The sequence below is a fragment of the Acinonyx jubatus genome, chromosome E2 (assembly GCF_027475565.1).
Source record: "Acinonyx jubatus isolate Ajub_Pintada_27869175 chromosome E2, VMU_Ajub_asm_v1.0, whole genome shotgun sequence".
In the NCBI taxonomy this organism is placed as follows: domain Eukaryota; kingdom Metazoa; phylum Chordata; class Mammalia; order Carnivora; family Felidae; genus Acinonyx; species Acinonyx jubatus.
Genome location: NC_069396.1, coordinates 47,296,041 through 47,313,217, shown reverse-complemented (window position 1 = coordinate 47,313,217; position 17,177 = coordinate 47,296,041). Strand labels below are relative to the sequence as shown.

At 51.4% G+C, this 17,177-nt stretch overlaps 2 protein-coding genes and 1 long non-coding RNA gene across 9 annotated transcripts; 1 reads left to right on the top strand and 2 right to left on the bottom strand.

Annotated features, from left to right (window-relative positions):
* The first annotated feature begins 35 nt into the window (after positions 1 to 35).
* Positions 36 to 4,978, top strand: LOC113595365 (uncharacterized). Of its 5 annotated transcripts, none has more exons than XR_003415867.2 (3): positions 51 to 171; positions 427 to 557; positions 3,530 to 4,978. It is a non-coding gene; the product is annotated as an uncharacterized LOC113595365 (long non-coding RNA). The 5 variants fall into 5 exon arrangements; XR_008293648.1 differs by having other exon boundaries at positions 147 to 251; XR_008293650.1 differs by lacking the exon at positions 51 to 171 and adding an exon at positions 178 to 334.
* On the bottom strand, positions 796 to 3,534 carry MIA (MIA SH3 domain containing). 2 transcript variants are annotated; one of them, XM_027044929.2, is made up of 4 exons: positions 2,024 to 3,534; positions 1,797 to 1,930; positions 1,209 to 1,319; positions 796 to 897 (listed from the first exon to the last, which is right to left on the bottom strand). In XM_027044929.2, exons 1-4 carry the CDS (start codon positions 2,148 to 2,150, stop codon positions 874 to 876), a joined length of 396 nt encoding a protein of 131 aa, XP_026900730.1. In that variant the 5' UTR covers positions 2,151 to 3,534; the 3' UTR covers positions 796 to 873. The 2 variants fall into 2 exon arrangements, with proteins under 2 accessions (XP_026900730.1, XP_053066550.1); XM_053210575.1 differs by having other exon boundaries at positions 796 to 1,319.
* Positions 4,979 to 6,118: 1,140 nt separating the features above from the next.
* Positions 6,119 to 17,153, bottom strand: SNRPA (small nuclear ribonucleoprotein polypeptide A). Of its 2 annotated transcripts, none has more exons than XM_053210574.1 (7): positions 17,015 to 17,153; positions 16,470 to 16,564; positions 13,112 to 13,284; positions 10,247 to 10,426; positions 8,146 to 8,319; positions 7,613 to 7,701; positions 6,119 to 6,482 (listed from the first exon to the last, which is right to left on the bottom strand). In XM_053210574.1, exons 2-7 carry the CDS (start codon positions 16,540 to 16,542, stop codon positions 6,323 to 6,325), a joined length of 849 nt encoding a protein of 282 aa, XP_053066549.1. In that variant the 5' UTR covers positions 16,543 to 16,564; positions 17,015 to 17,153; the 3' UTR covers positions 6,119 to 6,322. The 2 variants fall into 2 exon arrangements, with proteins under 2 accessions (XP_053066549.1, XP_014933035.1); XM_015077549.3 differs by lacking the exon at positions 17,015 to 17,153 and adding an exon at positions 16,908 to 16,963.
* Positions 17,154 to 17,177: the final 24 nt, after the last annotated feature.

Below are 17,177 nucleotides of genomic sequence, written 5' to 3'. Positions count from 1 at the left end.
TACGGCGCGACCCGCTAGGGCTGCGGGATACCAGGCCACGCTGCCCAAAGGCAGGGATTGGCGAACTCGACGGCCAGGAGGCGGGACAAAAAGCACGGATTGGCGGCGTGAGAGGGGGACGTGCCGAGGGAGGCGGGACTAAGACGAGCGATTGGCTGAGCAAGTGGGAAGGTACCGTACAGAGGTGCTTAGCCGAGCTGAGAAACGGATTTGGTCCGGAGTACGGGTGCAGAGTCGAGACTCCAGATTGGGTAGGAGCGGACCTGGGGGCGGGGACACAGCTGCAAAGAAGGGGCATGGGCAGAATTGACAGAAAGACCCTGAAGAAGAGCGGGTAATGAGCTGGCAAGGGCTCTTTCTGACCTCAAAGGCAAGGATGAAAACTGCGGGAATACGCGCAGGCTAACCTCCCACCTCCCTTTTCAGACGATCTTCCATGAAAACCTCTATTCTGCGATTTATGTCTTCCTCATGGTCCGATTGGCTCATTCCCAATAGTTCCAACTCCCTTCCATTGGTCTAGAGAGGACACTACAACCCGCAACCGGGATGTTCAGGTTATTCCACCTTCTCATTTGCTTGTGTGTGATACCTAAGCTGAGGTGCCCACCTCCAGTACCCAGCTTGGAGCAAAGAGCTTTTAGTGAGTGGAACTCTGCCTAGCAACCACTGACGTTACCACAGTCAGTGGGTTGACTGGCCAAATTCAGAAACCTGGGGAAACATTTCCTTTGTTACCCAGCCCCCCAGCCCACCCCCCCCCCCGCCGCCCCCACATAAAGACCACAGAGACCCGCAGTTTGCACTTGGCTGATATATTTGCATAAAGCCGGGAAGGAAAAAAAACCCAGCAGGGACAGTGGTAGGCTGAGCTCACTGGCAGTAGAAATCCCATTTCTGAAAAAGAGAAAGGGAAAACAGTGGGGAGAAAACCAGCGGTCACACCACAAAGGATCTAGCGGTTTTAGCAAAAGCTGTAGCAGCAGGGGCCAGGTTTGGCCAAACACATGCTATGCAAATTAGCCCAGAGCCCTCTAATCTGCACCGCTCAACCTGACATAGACTTAGAAATCCCTCTGCATTTTACAGATGAGAAAACCGAGGCACACAGCTAGGCAGCCGGGGAGCCAAGGGTAGGAGGATCATTGCCCATCATCACAACCCAAGAGTCCCCCCTCCAGTTCCCTGCCAGCCCCCAAGAGACTCACATCTGTCTTCACATCAATTTTGCCAGGTTTCAGGGTCTGGTCTTCACGTACGACACTACTGGGGAAATAGCCCAGGCGAGCGGCTAAATCTCCATAGTAATCTCCCTGAACCTGGAGAGGAAGAATTAAAAGCCAGGGTCCGGAAAGATGGCAAACTTATTCCTGCTGAAGACCTTTGTACATTTTTTCTTCCTGGTCTCCAGATGGCTGGCTCCATCCTTGTCACTCAGATCTCAGCCTCGAGGCACTGTGTGGATGCCCTCCCTGACCACCTGATGTAGTCACCCAGTCTGTACTAATTCTCAAAGGAGCATATATTCGCTGATGTTTTTTGATGGCTTGTCCCTTTCCATTAGAATTAAAGGGATCATTCGCTGTTCTTTCTTCAGTGTCCGTAAGAGACTAGCACCATATAGTTAGTTCATGCCCTATAATTGCTCAACAAATTAAAAATCAAGATCACAATACCCCCTCCCCCTGCCAAACTATTTCAGTCCACCGCTTCAAATTTTCCCTTTAGGTGGAAAATTAGGGTGTACTCCCACCCCAGCCCCATACCCTTTCCTCTTCTGTTCTCCCAAGACTCACGCTGCCTCCCCAGAAGAGCCGCCCTCGGCCCTTCAGCTTGGAGAAGACGTACACAACTTGGCCCCTGTGTATGGTCAGGAAACGGCAGTCGGGGGCCACGTAGTCTTGCAGGGCCACAGCCATGGAGATGGGGTCTGGGGGAGGAATAGAAGAGAATGACAGCACCCTCCACACAGGCTGGCATTCCAAGCCCCCAGTCCCCCACCCCCCCACCCCCCAACTCTTACAGCTGCATTCCTCATCAGCACACAGCTTGCGGTCAGCCAGCTTGGGCATGGCGCGACCCCCGACACTAGGCCCTGAGAAGGCAGACAGCAAAATGATGACACCGAGGAACACTGGCGACCTAGCCATTGTGGACTGTGAGCAAGAGAGTGGCCAGGGTGGAAATGGGGTCTCCAGTTTCCTCCTGCCCTCCCTCTCCCCAGCAGCACAAGGAAACTTGTGTTCTTGGTCTTGTCTCCGCCCTTAACCAGTCCCAAATTTCATCCACACCACCTAGAGGCTGCTACCCAGCCAGAACCATTTCAAGGACAGGGTGAGGGCTGCCCGCCTAAGGAAATACCCAAATAGGCCCAAAGCAGCCCAGGCCACTCCAGGTGCCAGCCACCGCCCCCCCCCCCCCCCCCCCGACAACCAGAGGCCCGGACAGGCAGGTTGAGATATTCGATTCCATCTTGAGTCCACTTGGGTACCTGGGCCCCTCCGAGAACAGAAACAGGGAGCCGGTACGGAAAACTACCTTGGAATTTCCTGTAAAGGACAGAACAAGGCAGCCCTTTGATTCCCAGGAACAGCCCCCACTCCGAAGGACCAAGTATTACATGCCAGGCCTTACTTAGGCTAGGCAACGCTCTACCATAACCACTATTTATCCTCACAAGCCACTTCCCGAATGGGTGACCTGGGCTCAGCTATTTCTCCTCGCGTTTCTTCTCTGTAAAATAGGGACAATGAAAGCTAGCAGTCCTTTAAAGAGCACTCACCACATACATTTTTATTAACTCAAATGGACACTCTCCGTCACCTCAAGAGGGCTGTTATAACCCCACTCAACATGGAAATGGTAGTGAGGAGCCTTAAGAAACTGGCCAGCAAGCAGAGGGGCCAGATTGGGGTCCAGGCCCATACCCGTCACTTACTCAGCGTGGAGTTGTCAGTTGTCAAGAGAAAGCGGTGGGAGATTTGATCTCAGGTCTCAACCTCTAAAACTGCCCTTCAAATAGATCCACGGACCAAGGTCATTCTCCTGAGTGGCCATCTCTGTCCTCAGGCATTCTCACCTTTGGCCTCAAGTCCAAACTTCCACGAGGGGGAAGTAGATTGGGCGCATATGGGCATGGGGATGGGGAAGAATCCACGTGGCGCAAAGCCTGGACTGAAACCATCTCTATGCACCCAACACCCATCACCACAACCGTGGGAGAAACCACTGTGCTCAAATGTCCCCTCAAATGACTGGCTTTCCTTGATCACCCAGGACCGTTCCCCAGCCCCTCTGCCCCACCACCCCCGTCGTTTGTACCAAAAGTGTTTGCAGTTAGCTCATCTGTTTCACTCACCACTGCATGTCCTGTCCCGAACAGTATCTAGCACATGCCAGGTACTCGGCAAGCATGTGCTGAATTTATGGTGTTTACTAAGTGCCTGGCAGTGGGTGTGCGTGTTGGAGGCAGTGGCGAGTACCGACAATACCACAGTATTAACCTACAAGGAATTCTCCCCTCACACAGGAAGAAAATGAACCTTAGAGTGGGGACATCAACGACACAAGGGAGCAGCTAAGGAGTCCACCAGGCAGACGACAGAAACCAGGACCTGCCGATCACAGAACCCGTGGTCACCAGTGTGGTGGGCGAGGTGTTTGCATTTGTCTACAATACTTGCCTCTTAGTGAAGACAATCCCCTTCCCCTTTCAGATCCTACGAGCACAAAGACTGTATTTGGTGCTGTGAAGTCTTCACTGCAAATGCTGATGTTCCTCTTTAATAGAAAGAGCAGAGAGGTACCTGGGGGAAGCTCAGTCGGCTGAGCATCTGACTCTTGAGTTTGGCTCAGGTCATGATCTCATGGTTTGTGAGCTCAAAGACTGTATTGGGCCTCTGTGCTGACAGCACAGAGCCTGCTTGGGATTCTCTCCCTCTCTCTCTCAAGATAAATAAACAGATAAATAAGTGAAAATTTAAAAAGAGCAGAGCAGAAGCAGGCTTGGGCTTAGAGCCTTTGCAGAAGATATCCAAACAGAACATTGTCTTCCTGTATTTATTTTTGTGGTCAATTTTCTACTTCTGGCAAAGGATCTCATTTTTCTATCTATATGGCATGAAAAAGGGTCTTTAGCGATTTATGTATGTTTTTTAGTTAATTACAAATTTCCGGGGGGGGGGGGGGGTGCGCATCTGGGTGGCTCAGGCTCAGGTCATGATCTCATCGTTTGTCAGTTCGAGCCCCGCATCGGGCTCTGTGTGGACAGCTCAGAGCCTGGAGCCTGCTTTGGATTCTGTGTCTCCCTCTCTCTCTGCCCTCCCCTGCTTGCACTGTCTCTCTCAAAAATAAATAGTAAAACATTAAAAAAAAAGTTTCCAGGAGTTGGGTGCCTGGGTGGCTCAGTTGGTTAAATGTCCCACTTTGGCTCAAGTCATGATCTCATGATTCATGAGTTAGAGCCCTCAATCAGGCTCAATGCTGTCAGCGCAGAGGCCACTTCGGATCCTTCCTCTGCCCCCCCGCCCCTTTGCCCTTCCCGTACTCACACACATTTTATATGTATGTATGTATGTATGTGTGTGTATGTATTTATACACACACACACACACATACATACATACTTTTAAAAATTTTCCAGATCAGGGCACCTGGGTGGCTCAGTCCATTATGTTTCCAAGTCTTGATTTTGGTTCAGGTCACAATCTCATGGTTGTGAGATTGAGCCCTGCATCAGGCTCCATGCTGGGTGTGGAGACTGCTTGAGATTCTCTCTCCCCCTTGGGGCACCTGGGTGGCTCAGTCAGTTAAGCGTCCGACTTCAGCTCAGGTGACAGTCTCATGGTTCGTGAGTTCAAGCCCCGCATTGGGCTCTCTGTTGTCAGCACGGAGCCAGTTTCAGATCCTCTGTCCCCCTCTCTGTCTGCCCCTCCCCACCATGCTCTCTCAAAAGTAAACAAACATTAAAAAAAAAAAAGATTCTCTCTTCCTCTCCCTCTGCCCCTCTGCCCTTCCCGTGCTTTCTCTCTCAAAAGTAAAACAAAATTCCAGATCAAGGGTGTGAGGGACTACTAAGGAAGGTCCCCATTCGATCTCCCTTCCATTCATAGTTTCAGTTAGGTTACACGACTGTCCAACCGGAAACTACATTTCCTAGACCTTCCCCTGCCGCCAGGGCACTGGAGCCAGAGCTGGTTTAGTCACCTGCCCCAGGCTCCTGGCTGGAGGGTAGCCGACAGGGAAGATCAGCAGTGTTTGACGGGGCCACACCCCTTATGCCTGGTTAGTAGCTCCCCATGTGGGATGGGGCAGTTCCATCAGCTGCAGTGGCACCTTCCTGGACTCCAGACTACAGTTCAGTCACAGGTTGCAAACCTGAACTCAAGCGTCCCCAACCCAGGCTGCCACTCCTACTATTCTTCCAATGAGTTCCTGAGTACCCTGTTCCCATCCTTTTCTTCCTGAAATATCTAGCATGGTTTTTGGGGGACTGCTGCTATGACAGAAAGCATTTTTGTGAAGATTTGAAAAAGGTGAAGAAAAACCTCTTTCTTGGGGCACCTGGGTGGCTCAGTCGGTTAAGCGACCAACTTCAGCTGAGGTTATGATCTCGTGGTTCGTGAGTTCGAGCTCTGCATCAGGCCCTGTGCTGACAGCTTGGAGCCTGGAGCCTGCTTTAGATTCTGTGTTGTCTTCTCTCTCTGCCTCCCCTGTTTGCACTCTGTCTCTCTCTCAAAAATAAACATTAAAAAACAAGAAAGAAAAACCTCTTAACACTCTTATCATGTTAGAAAAAACATATAAATCTATAAAATGAATAGTAGTGTATCCTTAAAGGTAGCATCCTTGTGCAGTACACAACCTGCCCAACTGTACATGGCAGCCTAGGTTTCAATTTCCTGTTCTGAATGCTGATGGAGACAAAACAGAAATTTTCCCAAAGTAGTAAAGGTAACTGAAACTTAGACAAAGTTATACCCTATTCTGTGTTTTCCCAAGGTTGCAAACCCCAATACCCTGAGAGGTCCAAACACCCAGAATATTCTGATGTGTGAGAAAGGGAGGCACAGAGAACAAGAAAATAAAAACGACAAATGGTTGTGAAAAACCAAACCTCAAAAAAAACCACTTTAATTCCGACCTAACAGCACCAGGTGCAATGTCTGGGGACAGACTCTGGGTACAATGCTGTGTGGCGACCACTCACTCACACACGGCTCTGAGAAAGCCCCCGAGGGGGGACTTACCTTCAGGGGGCTGAGCCAAGGGGGGAAGGGGTGGCCCCAGAACAGGGGGCAGGGGCAGGCAGGGGAAAAAGGTGCTACTTCTTGGCAAAGGAGATCTTCATGGCATTGTTCTGGGTGATCTTGAAGCCCTGCAGGGCATCGCGAGCAGCCCCTGCCTGTACCTCATTGTCAAACTCCACGAATGCAATATCATGCCGCCCGGGGACCAGTCGGACCTCCTTGAAGCCAGGGAACCTGAAAAAAGGGAACAGACCTCAGGTATCCAGACTTGGCATCTCCTTCTAACGTTTTGGTATCTGGAGCGCAGAGGCCAGGGATGTTGCTAAGCATCCTACAAAGCACAGGATGCTCCCAGTAACAAAGGACTATCCAGCCCCAAATATGCAAAACGCTACATTGAGGAACCCTAACACAAACAGGTACACACAACATAAGCATATCGTTTAAGGAAATACTTTAACGTGAACACCTATGCAACCATAAATAACCTAAACCAAGAAACAGGACACTGCCGCCATGTCCTTCGTCAATCATAACCCACCCACCCCATTCCAGAAACAAACACCACCCTTTTTATGATCGGCTGTTTTTCTCCATTCCCTCTTCTCTGCCCTACCTTCCTTCCCCATTAGGCAACCATCTTCAAGTTTACTAGGTATCCTTTCTTCTGCCGCTATTCTTACAAAATACCTATCGCTTGGGGCGCCTGGGTGGCTCACTTGGTTAAGCGCCCAACTCTTGATTGTGACTCAGGTCATGATCTCACGATTTGTGAGTTTGGGCTCTGTGCTGACAGCTCGGATCCTGAAGCCTGTTTCAGATTCTGTGCCCCCCCCCCCACCTTCCCCGCTTGTGCACGCGCTCTCTCAAAATAAACTTTAAAAAAAAAAAGAAGTTCTTTAGAATGTAAGATCATAAGCAGGGCCACCAGGTGAGCACACACTCCCCTTCCTTCACTAACCAGTGAACAGTTACCCTGTGCGATAGCCACAGTGGCCTACACCCCGGCACGCAGGATTTTAAATATCCCCACCGCCAGCAAATGCAGTTCGAGTTGCCAATTATGGCCAATCCAGCCAGTGCTCCATGCCACCTCATGGCTGTTTTTTGTGCACCTTGCATTTCTGACTCAGAGGCTGGAAAGACGAAGCCCAGAACCTTGACTCCCCCACCCCTCACAAAAGTGGAGGAAGGTCCAGCATGCTCAGCTACTGCTTCCTCCCTTTTTGCCTCCAGTCACTGTCCTGCCTGCAAATCCCAAGCGGGCTCAGGGCTCCACCTGCACAACCCCGAGACTGGTCCCCATGGCGCCATCTCCTGGCCATCGCCCATGGGGCCCCTGCCCAGCTACTGGCCCCACTTACTGGTTGAAAAGCATGGACAGCATGAGCTCGTTGGTCTCCTCGGGCAGGTTGGTGAGGAACAAGATGTGATTTGGTGGATTTTCGGAAAGCTGCAAGGAAGTCAACAGACCCCGTGAGTCTAGTGGGGACTTACCGCCTTCCCATTTCCCGCCCCCTGCCCCACTGGAGTTCCTTCCGGTCCTTCACCTGACACACCTGATGTTGCCTGTCGACACTGCCTTGCCCCCATGGGACAATAAGCCACAAAGAGCACTGCTGTATCCATTAGCAGGGGCTGAGCAGAAGTTCACCAAATCAATCTAGGCTCTGGCCACCGCTCTAGCCTCACCCTGCCTTTCCGAAGCTCTTCCAATAAACATACTGATCCCTCTCTACCCCAGGGCCTGGCCCCACTGCCATATCCTTATTCTTACCATCTAACAGCACCTCCTCCGGGGGGCCTGCCCGGATCACCCACCCTAAAACAGCACCCCCACCCATCCCTTTCTAGTCCTGTGTTCTGTTTGTATGAGACCCCAGAAGTAGACACTTACAGGCTGGGCAGGTGGCATCTGCCCCGGCATAAGTTGCTGGGGGGGCATGGCCCCTGGTGGGATCTGGCCGGGCGCCAGGCCTGGAGGCGGGATCATGCCAGGCGGTGGCATGTACGGAGGCTGGCCCGGCATGTGGTGCATGATGCGGGGTGCCTGAGTCATCGGGGGCATGCCCTGCAGAGAGAGGGAGGCAGGACTGAGGGGGGCGGCTGACGGGCAGGAGGCAGGTTTGGGGTCAGCAGGAGGCAGAGAGAAGAGGTCATCAGAAGAAACCCTGGGTGTGAAAGACAACAGGGAGAAAGACCCAGATTTGGAAAGAGGTGAAAAAGGGACCTATAGAGACAAAGGTCACCCAAAGGGAAATGGATGGAGCAAACCAGACCCAAGCTTCAAGGGCAAACTCAAGCCAGAAAGTTAAAAAAAAATTTTTTTTTAACATAAAAAAAACCAGTCAACGTGACCTAACTTTGTTTATCAATATAGGAGCAGAAAAAAAAAAAAAATACTGGAAAAAATCAAATGCTGACAATTGTTAACAAAAGGAGTGAAAAGAAATGCTATAATGAGCAAGCTGTACTTTTTCTTCCAAAAATAAACTTCAAGGCGAAAAAAAGGGACCTGCAGAAAAAAGAACACAGTGCAAGGCAGAGGTGGACAGGGACAGTCGGGGCAGATGCAGAAAGAGATGGGAGAGGTGGTGGCAAAGGGGGAGAAGGGAGCCAGTCTGAGGGCACACAACTCATGCACCCAGGGGAGATGCCCGGGAAGGCACCCCGGGGAGGTGGGGCTGCTATTGCAATCACAGCTGCAGACAAAAAAAGGTGGACAAAAAGCTGGGTGCAGAAGAGGAGAGTGAGTAAGAACAGGGAAGCTGGGCAGTGACTCCGACACCGTTGCCGATGCCAGACAAAAGGGGAGCTGGCGTGGGTAAAAGTAGGACAAATACAGGGTGATCCGGTCAGAAAAGCCAACGTGGAGACTCAGAAATAAGGAGCAGATGCAATTAATCTATCCTACTAGGGGCTTTCTCGATTCTGTTTAGAAAACAGGATGGCTCTACTTTTTGTGGCCTCACAAAGGTCCCAAAGAGATTTTCCTGTTTCCTTCTAGAATCTTTTTTGTTCTAAGCTGTCACACTGAGGTCTATAATTCATCTCAAGTTAACTGATAACAGGTGAGGTGGAACTAATTCTTTGCCTTACAGATACCCAGTTGGCCCAGCACCATTTACCAGCAAAAAAAAAAAAAAAAAAAGGCCTTTCACTACTGGACCCTAGTGGTAACTTCATAGGCTAACCACACCTGTGCAGATCTATTTCTGGACTGTGTTCTGTCTGCTTCCTGGTCCATCTTCCTCCCCTTAGGCTAACATCACATCATCTTGATGACTACAGCAGGTCCGCCAGCTTTATTCTCACCTGCCTCGCTTTGCCTTTCCACAGCCACTTGGAAACAGACTGCCAGCGCCTTCCCAAAATTCCTGTTAGCATTCTGATTGCAACTGTGTTGAGTTTTAGACCAATGCGAGACAAGCCTTGAGTCTCGCGTCCATTTGTTGAACTCATCTCCCACTTCTCTCAGCGAGATTCTGTTGTTTTGGTGGGGGATTCTACACACCTTCCGTTGGATTTACTCCCGAGCTCTTTTTCAGTTTGGAGTCTGCTTCTTTGGTGCTAGCACACGGAAATAAAACCTCTTCCGTACCGACCTTATGTCTGGTGGCCCTGCTAAATTAAATTCGCTAATCCAGAAAAAGTTGATGCGTGGCTTCCTCTGGATTTTCTGCACAGGCATTAACTTGAAAGACACAGGCAGCAGGATCAAGGTCAAGGGGAGAAAAAAAAAAAAAACCAAAAAACAAAGGACTGACACACAGAGAGAGATCCTGAGAAAGCTGGGCAAGCAAGGAGGCATTTCTAAGTGCAGACACCATTACACAGGTGTTTAATCCCTGAGACAGGCGCACAATCTCTAGAAGGAAATGAAGGAGAGGGGGTGTGAATGCCCAAGGGGAGACCCCTACACATACACTGTGCCCATAAGCCAGGCCATGAGGAAGGCCCGATGGGGGAAAGAGCAGTATCCCTGGGCTCTGCCTTACCGGGACAGGCCCCTGGACAGCCCCCACCACGGGGGCGGCTGCCCCACCCTGCACGGCCTTCTTAGCAGCTGGGGTCTCCTGGCTCTTGGGCTTCCTCTTCTCCCGCTTGCGGTCCCGCTCCACGAAGGTGCCCTTCATCTTGGCAATGATATCCGAGTCAGTCTTGGCATACTGAATGCGCTGCCAAATAGAGAGCAGAAGGGTGAAGAATGTAGGTTTATTTCAAGGCCAAATGGCCCGGGTACAAGAGCAGACCTTCCCGGTCACTCTGAGAGCCACGTTACAGAAATCACCAGCCTCAACATTCTCAATCTGTAAAATGGGGACTGTGGTATTTCCCATTCGAAAGGATGAGTCTAAGGACTAAATGAGCTGAAGTGCTTTGAAGAGTAGCTGGCACGTAGTTCGGTCACTGGGTGTTGAAGGGAAAATGGGACAGTCCTGGGCATCGGGCCAAAGGCAGGAAGCCTGAGGAAAAAAAGGGCAACACAGGAACACTGTGCAAGGGGGTTCCGGTCACACCAAAGTTTAGACTCCCAGGCTAATAAATCTCAACCTCAGTAGTCTATGGAGAACCTAGACTCTGTGGGTACAGCAATGAGCCTATCAAAAGTCCCCTGCCCTCATGCTGTAATTCACTGAGGAAGACACAAGGAAAAAAGATTAAAAAGTGAATTGGAGGGGCGCCTGGGTGGCTTAGTCGGTTAAGCATCTGACTTCGGCTCAGGTCATGATCTCACGGTTCATGGGTTCGAGCCCCGTGTAGGGCTCTATGCTGACAGCTCAGAGCCAGGAGGCTGCTTCTGATTCTGTATCCCACCACCCCCGCACCTCTCCCGCTCATGCGGTCTCTCTCTCAAAAATAAACAACAAAAAAAAAGTGAACTGGAGAAGTGGATGGGAAGTGTTGAAAAAAACTGAAAATTTCAGGGGCGCCTGGTGGGCTTAGTCTGTAGAGCATGGGACTCTCAATCTCAGGGTCAGGAGTTCAAGTCCCACATAGGGTGTGAAACCTACTTTAAAAAAAAAAAGATTAAGAACTGAAAATTTCATGGGGCGCCTGAGTGGCTCAGTTGGTTGAATGTCCAACTCTGGATTTCAGCTCAGGTCAGGACGTCGTTTGTGAGATCGAGCCTGGTGTTGGGGTCTGGAGACCGCGGAACTTACTTGGGATTCTCACTGCCTTTTCTGCTCCTCCCAGGCTTGTAGGTACACATGTGCTTATTTATGCTCCCTCACTCAAAATAAACGTTAAAAAAAAAAAAATTTTTTTTAGATGTGGCCAGGAAAGGCCTCAATGATGTGACCCTGGTGTAGAGACAGAGGAATGGAGGGAGATCTAGGGAAAGAGCCTTCTAGCAAAGGACCAGCAGAGTGAAGGTGTGCAGTGTGTTCAAGAAAAGGCAAAATCAATGCAGACTAGGAGGAAGGAGATAAGATCACAGAGGCACCGGAGGAACTCTGGAGACCTTGGTGAAACTTGGCTTTTTTCTTCCTGAGAAAGCTGGGAGCCATGGAGTGTCATAAGCAGGGAGTGATGAGACTTCACTGGTGTGCTGGAAGAAGCGCTGTGGCTGCGGCACAGAGAACAGCCTGTGGGGAGCAGGGGTCAGAGCAGAGACCAGGTCAGCAGCAGGGGAGGGGTGAGGAGTAGGCAGCGGTGGATATTTTGAAGGTAGGGTTGACAGGCTCCCCGACAGAGCTCACTGGTGCTTGAGTGTTTGATATGGTCCAAGGGGTGATTTGGGAAGCAGAGCAGGGAGGAGGATCAAGTAAGATCGTGGTCTTTATACTTCAAAAACTAATTTCTAGCTGCTCCAGAAAAACATCAGAAGATGTGGCCAAGTCTGGGCTCCCACGCCCAGAGAAAACAGCAGGCAAATCAGTGCCCCCTCCCAACATGGAGGGAAGGGTTCCAGGCTACCCCATGGCCCCCAGGGCCCACTGTCTTCCACAGGAGGCGACCTGCCTAGGACCTGGACACCTGCGCATTGCTTTCCCTACCCAAGGGAGTAGGTTCAGGGAGGCATATTCCAATCAGATGTAACTCAAACACTGGTTAAGAGGGACAAGGGGAAAGGCCCCAGGAACCAAAGATGTCTGCCAGTGATGTGGCAGGAATTCTAGTTCAGGGCGGGCACTTTAAGCCATTCTTCACCTCCCAGAAGGCAGCCCCCCCCCCCCCCCCCCGGCCGGCCACTTAGTCTCCTGAACACCTGCAACCCACCCGATTCTCCCCATTCACGACCCCCACCCTGGTCCTGGCCCAAACCCTCACACCTGGGAAGCTGACCCAGCCTCCCCTAACCTCCCCCCTCAAATCCATTCTCCCAACGGCCAGAGGCAACTCCCTAAACCCTTCCATGGCTCCCCACCATCTGCAGAGTCAAGTCCACTTGCAAGACAAACTCTGGCCCCTGGGCCTGACTTTTGACTTGCTCTCCAGGCCATACTCTGCCCCCACTCCCACCCTTTCGCTCCAGCCAAACAGACTTGACCCACTTTCCTAATGTTCTCGGTTACCTAACGCTTTCTCCCCTGCTTCCCCCAGCTAGTCTTTCTGCTTGGAGCCTCAAATCCAGAAAGCCTTCCCTGAACCCCTGGACTGGGTAAGGTGCCTCCTCTAAGCTCTCCAAGCTCTGGGCACCTCCCCCATCCCAGCCCTGACACTTCTAAGAGGTCACCATCTGGGGGCACTGTGTGTCCTCCACCCCCACCCCAGTACAAAGAACAGTGAATGCTGACAAACAGCAAGAGGGACTGCCGACTTTAGGAGACTGGACGGCGGGAGACGGGAGGCCCAGACCCATCCAGTCTGCCACAGCACCGCGGAGCGTGCACACCCTCCACACCCACAGCGCTCACCATGGGCTTGTCGTAGAAGGGGAAGCCCTGCATGGAGCGCAGGGCGTTGGTGGCGCTGCTGACCTCCTTGAAGATGACAAAGGCCTGGCCCCTCATCTTCAGGCTTCGGGAAACCAGGATATCCAGGATCTGGCCAAACTGGGAGAAGATGGCGTACAGGGACTTCTTCAGCTCTGCAGGGGGAGGAAGGAAAGCACCCGTGGGTGACTGGAGGTCTTGGTACCTTGTCCTGGGGGTTGAGTTCCTTTTTCAGAGCCAGGCATGGCCCGGAATGGACACCATCAGCCAAAGGCCACGGTGCCACAGGTCTGGAATCCCCAAGAGGCAGCAACACCAGCAGCAGCCAAGAATCACTGGGATGGGTTGTGTGCGCTCCGCTGTGTGCACGGACAGTACTGGTACCTGCCTCCTGGGCTGTCGCATAAAGTACAGGAGCCACACGTAACAAAGGGCACACGGTAAATGCTCGATACACGGGAGCATTCTTTTCTTTGTCACCGGCACCTTGACCCAGGCCTGTGTGACGTGGCCCTGGCCAACATCTCCAATATCATCCCCCCACACTCCACCCCTCTCCCGTTATCTCTAGCCGCACTGGCCTCACAGCCCTTTCTCAGGCCGGTACACACGTGTGGCCTCAGGACCTTTGCGCTGGCTGCTGCCTCCACGGTAAAGACCTTTCTCCTTCTGGTCACCCAGGTCTCGGTAAAAGTGTTCCCACCACAGAGACCTTCCCCGACCACCCTGTCTAAATAAATGCCACCTACCGTCGCTCTCTCCACTCCTTGTACCTAACTGCTTTTCCCTCACGGCATTTCCCACCTCCTGACGTCACACTGGCTAACCTGCCGTTTAGCTATCCTGAAGAGCCACAAGCCTCTCCACTGTTTACTGCAGTATCCCCATGCTCAGTGCAGGCTGTAGCACCCACGCTTCTCCAAAAACAGTTGCATGAATAACAATACCACTAAACATCTTTTTACGGAAAGAACTTCACCAAATTCTTACAACCGCTTCCTGAGGCAGCAACTGTAAAGGTCTCACTTTTTTAATAACGTGGAAATAGGCTCTCAGAGGATTTGTCACTGGCTCAACAGGAGTGTCCCGAAGGTACCGGGAAGAGCCTTAGAGAGCTGGGATGGGGGCCAGGACCCAAGTCCATCTGAACCCATAGCTCACTAACAAACTGCCATACCTAACAGAATAGAATACCGGGGCCCCCGGGTGACTCAGTCGGTTGAGCATCTGACTTCAGCTCAGGTCATGATCCCACAGTTTGTGAGTTCGTGAGTTTGAGCCCCGCTTCAGGCTCTGTGTTGACAGCTCGGCACCTGGAGCCCGCTTTGAATTCTGTCTCCCTCTCCCTCTGCCCCTCCCCTGCTCACGCTCGGTCTCTCTCTCAAAAATAAAATGTTAAAAGAAAAAAAATCTCATACAGAAAAGGCACCCGAGCTGAAGATACTTGCTGAAAGACTAGGTGAGGAAAGAAAATTCAGGAGAGGGTGGGGTCAAGAGGGAAGTAAAAGGTGTTCTGGCGCAGTTAGCCAAAAATTCTGCTGACACCATTTCTGGTGTTGGTCTCCATCCGCCACACCCGTGAACCCAGTTTGAGGCTCGGCCATTCCCCCGGACTCTGGGCCTCTCTCTTTCCCTTCTCTCCTGCCCACTCAAGTTCACCCTCCACACATCGTGTCCCTCGCCTGGCTCCCAGATGCCCTCAGAACAAAGTCTATGGGCCTATCCTCCCACAAGATCCCATGAGCTATCAGCGCACTGCTCACTGGAAGGTTCTGAGTCCCAAGCCTCAGTCACACACAACTACTTGGTAGTTTCCAGAATAGCCTGGGCTCTCTTTTGCCCCTAGACACCATCATATGTTGGTCCAGGTTCAGAACGCTCTTCTCCCTCACATCATATATACTGTTTCTTCGACCTGGAAGGCTTTTCCAAGACATCTCCTCTTCTACGAAAGGCAACAAATCCCTCTACCTAGGTGCTGAAACCCAGTCCTGATCACTCTGGTTGTGCTTCCCAATCATGGCCCTGGCGACTCTGGGGTATCACTGTCTGGAAGCAGGTCTGTCTTTCCCAATGGAATATGGCTCCATGAAGGCAAAACGGGGAATGTCTGTCACCGGGTGTTTTCCCAGCATCATAGAGAACTGGCTGAGCAAGATACTCTAGGAGCATATAAGGGATTTACATGGCTTGTTTTTCTTTCTTCAACAGTAACTTTATTGGTAACCTCAAAACTTAATCCCAGCAAGCTCCATTGGTTCTCCCAACAATTTTCTTCAGGTGATAATAAGAGCTAAGTTCCATCCAGCCCATACTAACTGCCAGGTACCATAAAAGTCAACACTGTTTGGATGTTTAGCTAATTTAATCCACGTAACATCCACGCAAAGAAAATATTAGGACTTTGCTCAATTTTCAAATATAGAAAATAAGGTTCAATCAAGGTGATAATGTCAAAAATCAAGTTGTTGTTGTTTTCTTAATTTTTTTTTTTTTTAACGTTTATTTATTTTTGAGACAGAGACAGAGCATGAACGGGGGAGGGTCAGAGAGAGGGAGACACAGAATCTGAAACAGGCTCCAGGCTCTGAGCAGTCAGCACAGAGCCCGGCGCGGGCTTGAACTCACAGACCGCGAGATCATGACCTGAGCCGAAGTCGGATGCTTAACCGACTGAGCCACCCAGGCGCCCCAAAAATCGAGGTCTTAAGCAGAATTCCGTAGTGGTGGCCTCAACCACTTCACCTTGCTGCATGACCCTGGGCAAATCACATCATGCCTGAGCCTGTCTCCTCATCTGAGAAACAGGAGTAATAGCTCCTTCCTGAAGGTTTGTTGTTGAAAATTTACTGTAACGGAGATTTACATACCAGTACCTGGTAACAGTGTTAGCCATCGTTACTATGATCTCATTTTCTTTTTGAAATTAAAACCTATCCATTGTGGGCTGATCGGGGAGAACAAACACCACAGTGACCAAGACAATCCCAGAGCTTACCCTCATGCTCACATAACAGCCCAGAGCAATCAGGGCTTGAGCGGGAGATGTCCAGGGCCTATGGGAAGTCAGAGGCAGGCACCCGAGGGGAAAGAGGATGGGGAAAGTTTCCTGGAGGCGTCCTGTGAGCTGAAGCCTTGAAGGATGGACAGTGACCAAGTTGATGGCCAAGCTGATAAGATGAACTGAACGAGTGTTAGAGACACAGAATGCAGCGTGGGCAAAGGCTCAAAGATTAACCCTAACAGTTTGGCTGGCTAGAGAAAGGGAAGGAAGAGAAGTGAATGCTGGAGGTGGAAGAGTGCGAGGTAACCTGGAATCTGGACTATCCTGAGAACTCACCATCCTTCTTGATCTTCTCGTTGAGGTTGTTGATATAAATAGTGTGGTTGGGGCGGGTCTCGGGAACTGCCATGGAGAGAGGTGCCGAGGTAGAGCTGAAAGAAGGAAAAAGGTTAACGTCAGCCCTGGATTTCTCCGAATCCTTTGCCCCAAAGCGGGCTTAACGGGCTGCTCAGGGATCTTCCTTTCACGAGGAAGCCAGGAGAGGCGGGAAGGAGGCAGAGATTGGAAAACAAAGCGAAAGCAGTACACGGCTCCGCCTCCCCGCGTGGGAAATCTCGAGAGGTTTACTACGAGTCCCAGGATGCTCTACGCGAACCAGTAGGCGGAGTGTCCTAAGTGGCAACTCCCATAGGCCCACGAGCTCAAAGGGCGGCCAGGAGAAAAAGTGCGAATGTAAGAGCCAGTTAAGGAGAGACAACTCCGCGGCGCCCTAACCTCGCGCAGCGGGAAAATAGTTTCTCCACAGGAGGCACGGGAAAGCCCAGGCGCCAAGCGCTCCGCCCGCCCGGCGTAGATGGCCGCCTGCACCCCAGATTACTCACCAACAGAGGCGCAGCTCACGGAAGTGTCGCCTCCTACGTTTCTGAGAGCCGACTGTAAAAGCTTCCTCTTCTGGTCCCGCCCTTGTCTTTCTGCAAGCCAATCCCGTGCCGAAACTCAGCAGCTTAACCAATCAGAGTAATCCTCGCCCCTTCGCCCAAAACT

What these genes read in the sequence shown, in the direction of transcription:
- SNRPA (XM_053210574.1), bottom strand. Translation starts at nt 16,542, where the DNA reads ATGGCAGTTCCCGAGACCCGCCCCAACCACACTATTTATATCAACAAC. An exon ending in CCTTCTACGACAAGCCCATG is followed by an intron (nt 10,427 to 13,111) that starts GTGAGCGCTGTG and finishes TCTATTTGGCAG; the next exon opens with CGCATTCAGTATGCCAAGAC. An exon ending in CTGTCCATGCTTTTCAACCA is followed by an intron (nt 6,483 to 7,612) that starts GTAAGTGGGGCC and finishes CCCTTTTTTCAG; the next exon opens with GTTCCCTGGCTTCAAGGAGG.
- MIA (XM_053210575.1), bottom strand. Translation starts at nt 2,150, where the DNA reads ATGGCTAGGTCGCCAGTGTTCCTCGGTGTCATCATTTTGCTGTCTGCC. An exon ending in TGCTGATGAGGAATGCAGCT is followed by an intron (nt 1,931 to 2,023) that starts GTAAGAGTTGGG and finishes TTCCTCCCCCAG; the next exon opens with ACCCCATCTCCATGGCTGTG. An exon ending in GGCTCTTCTGGGGAGGCAGC is followed by an intron (nt 1,320 to 1,796) that starts GTGAGTCTTGGG and finishes CTTCCTCTCCAG; the next exon opens with GTTCAGGGAGATTACTATGG.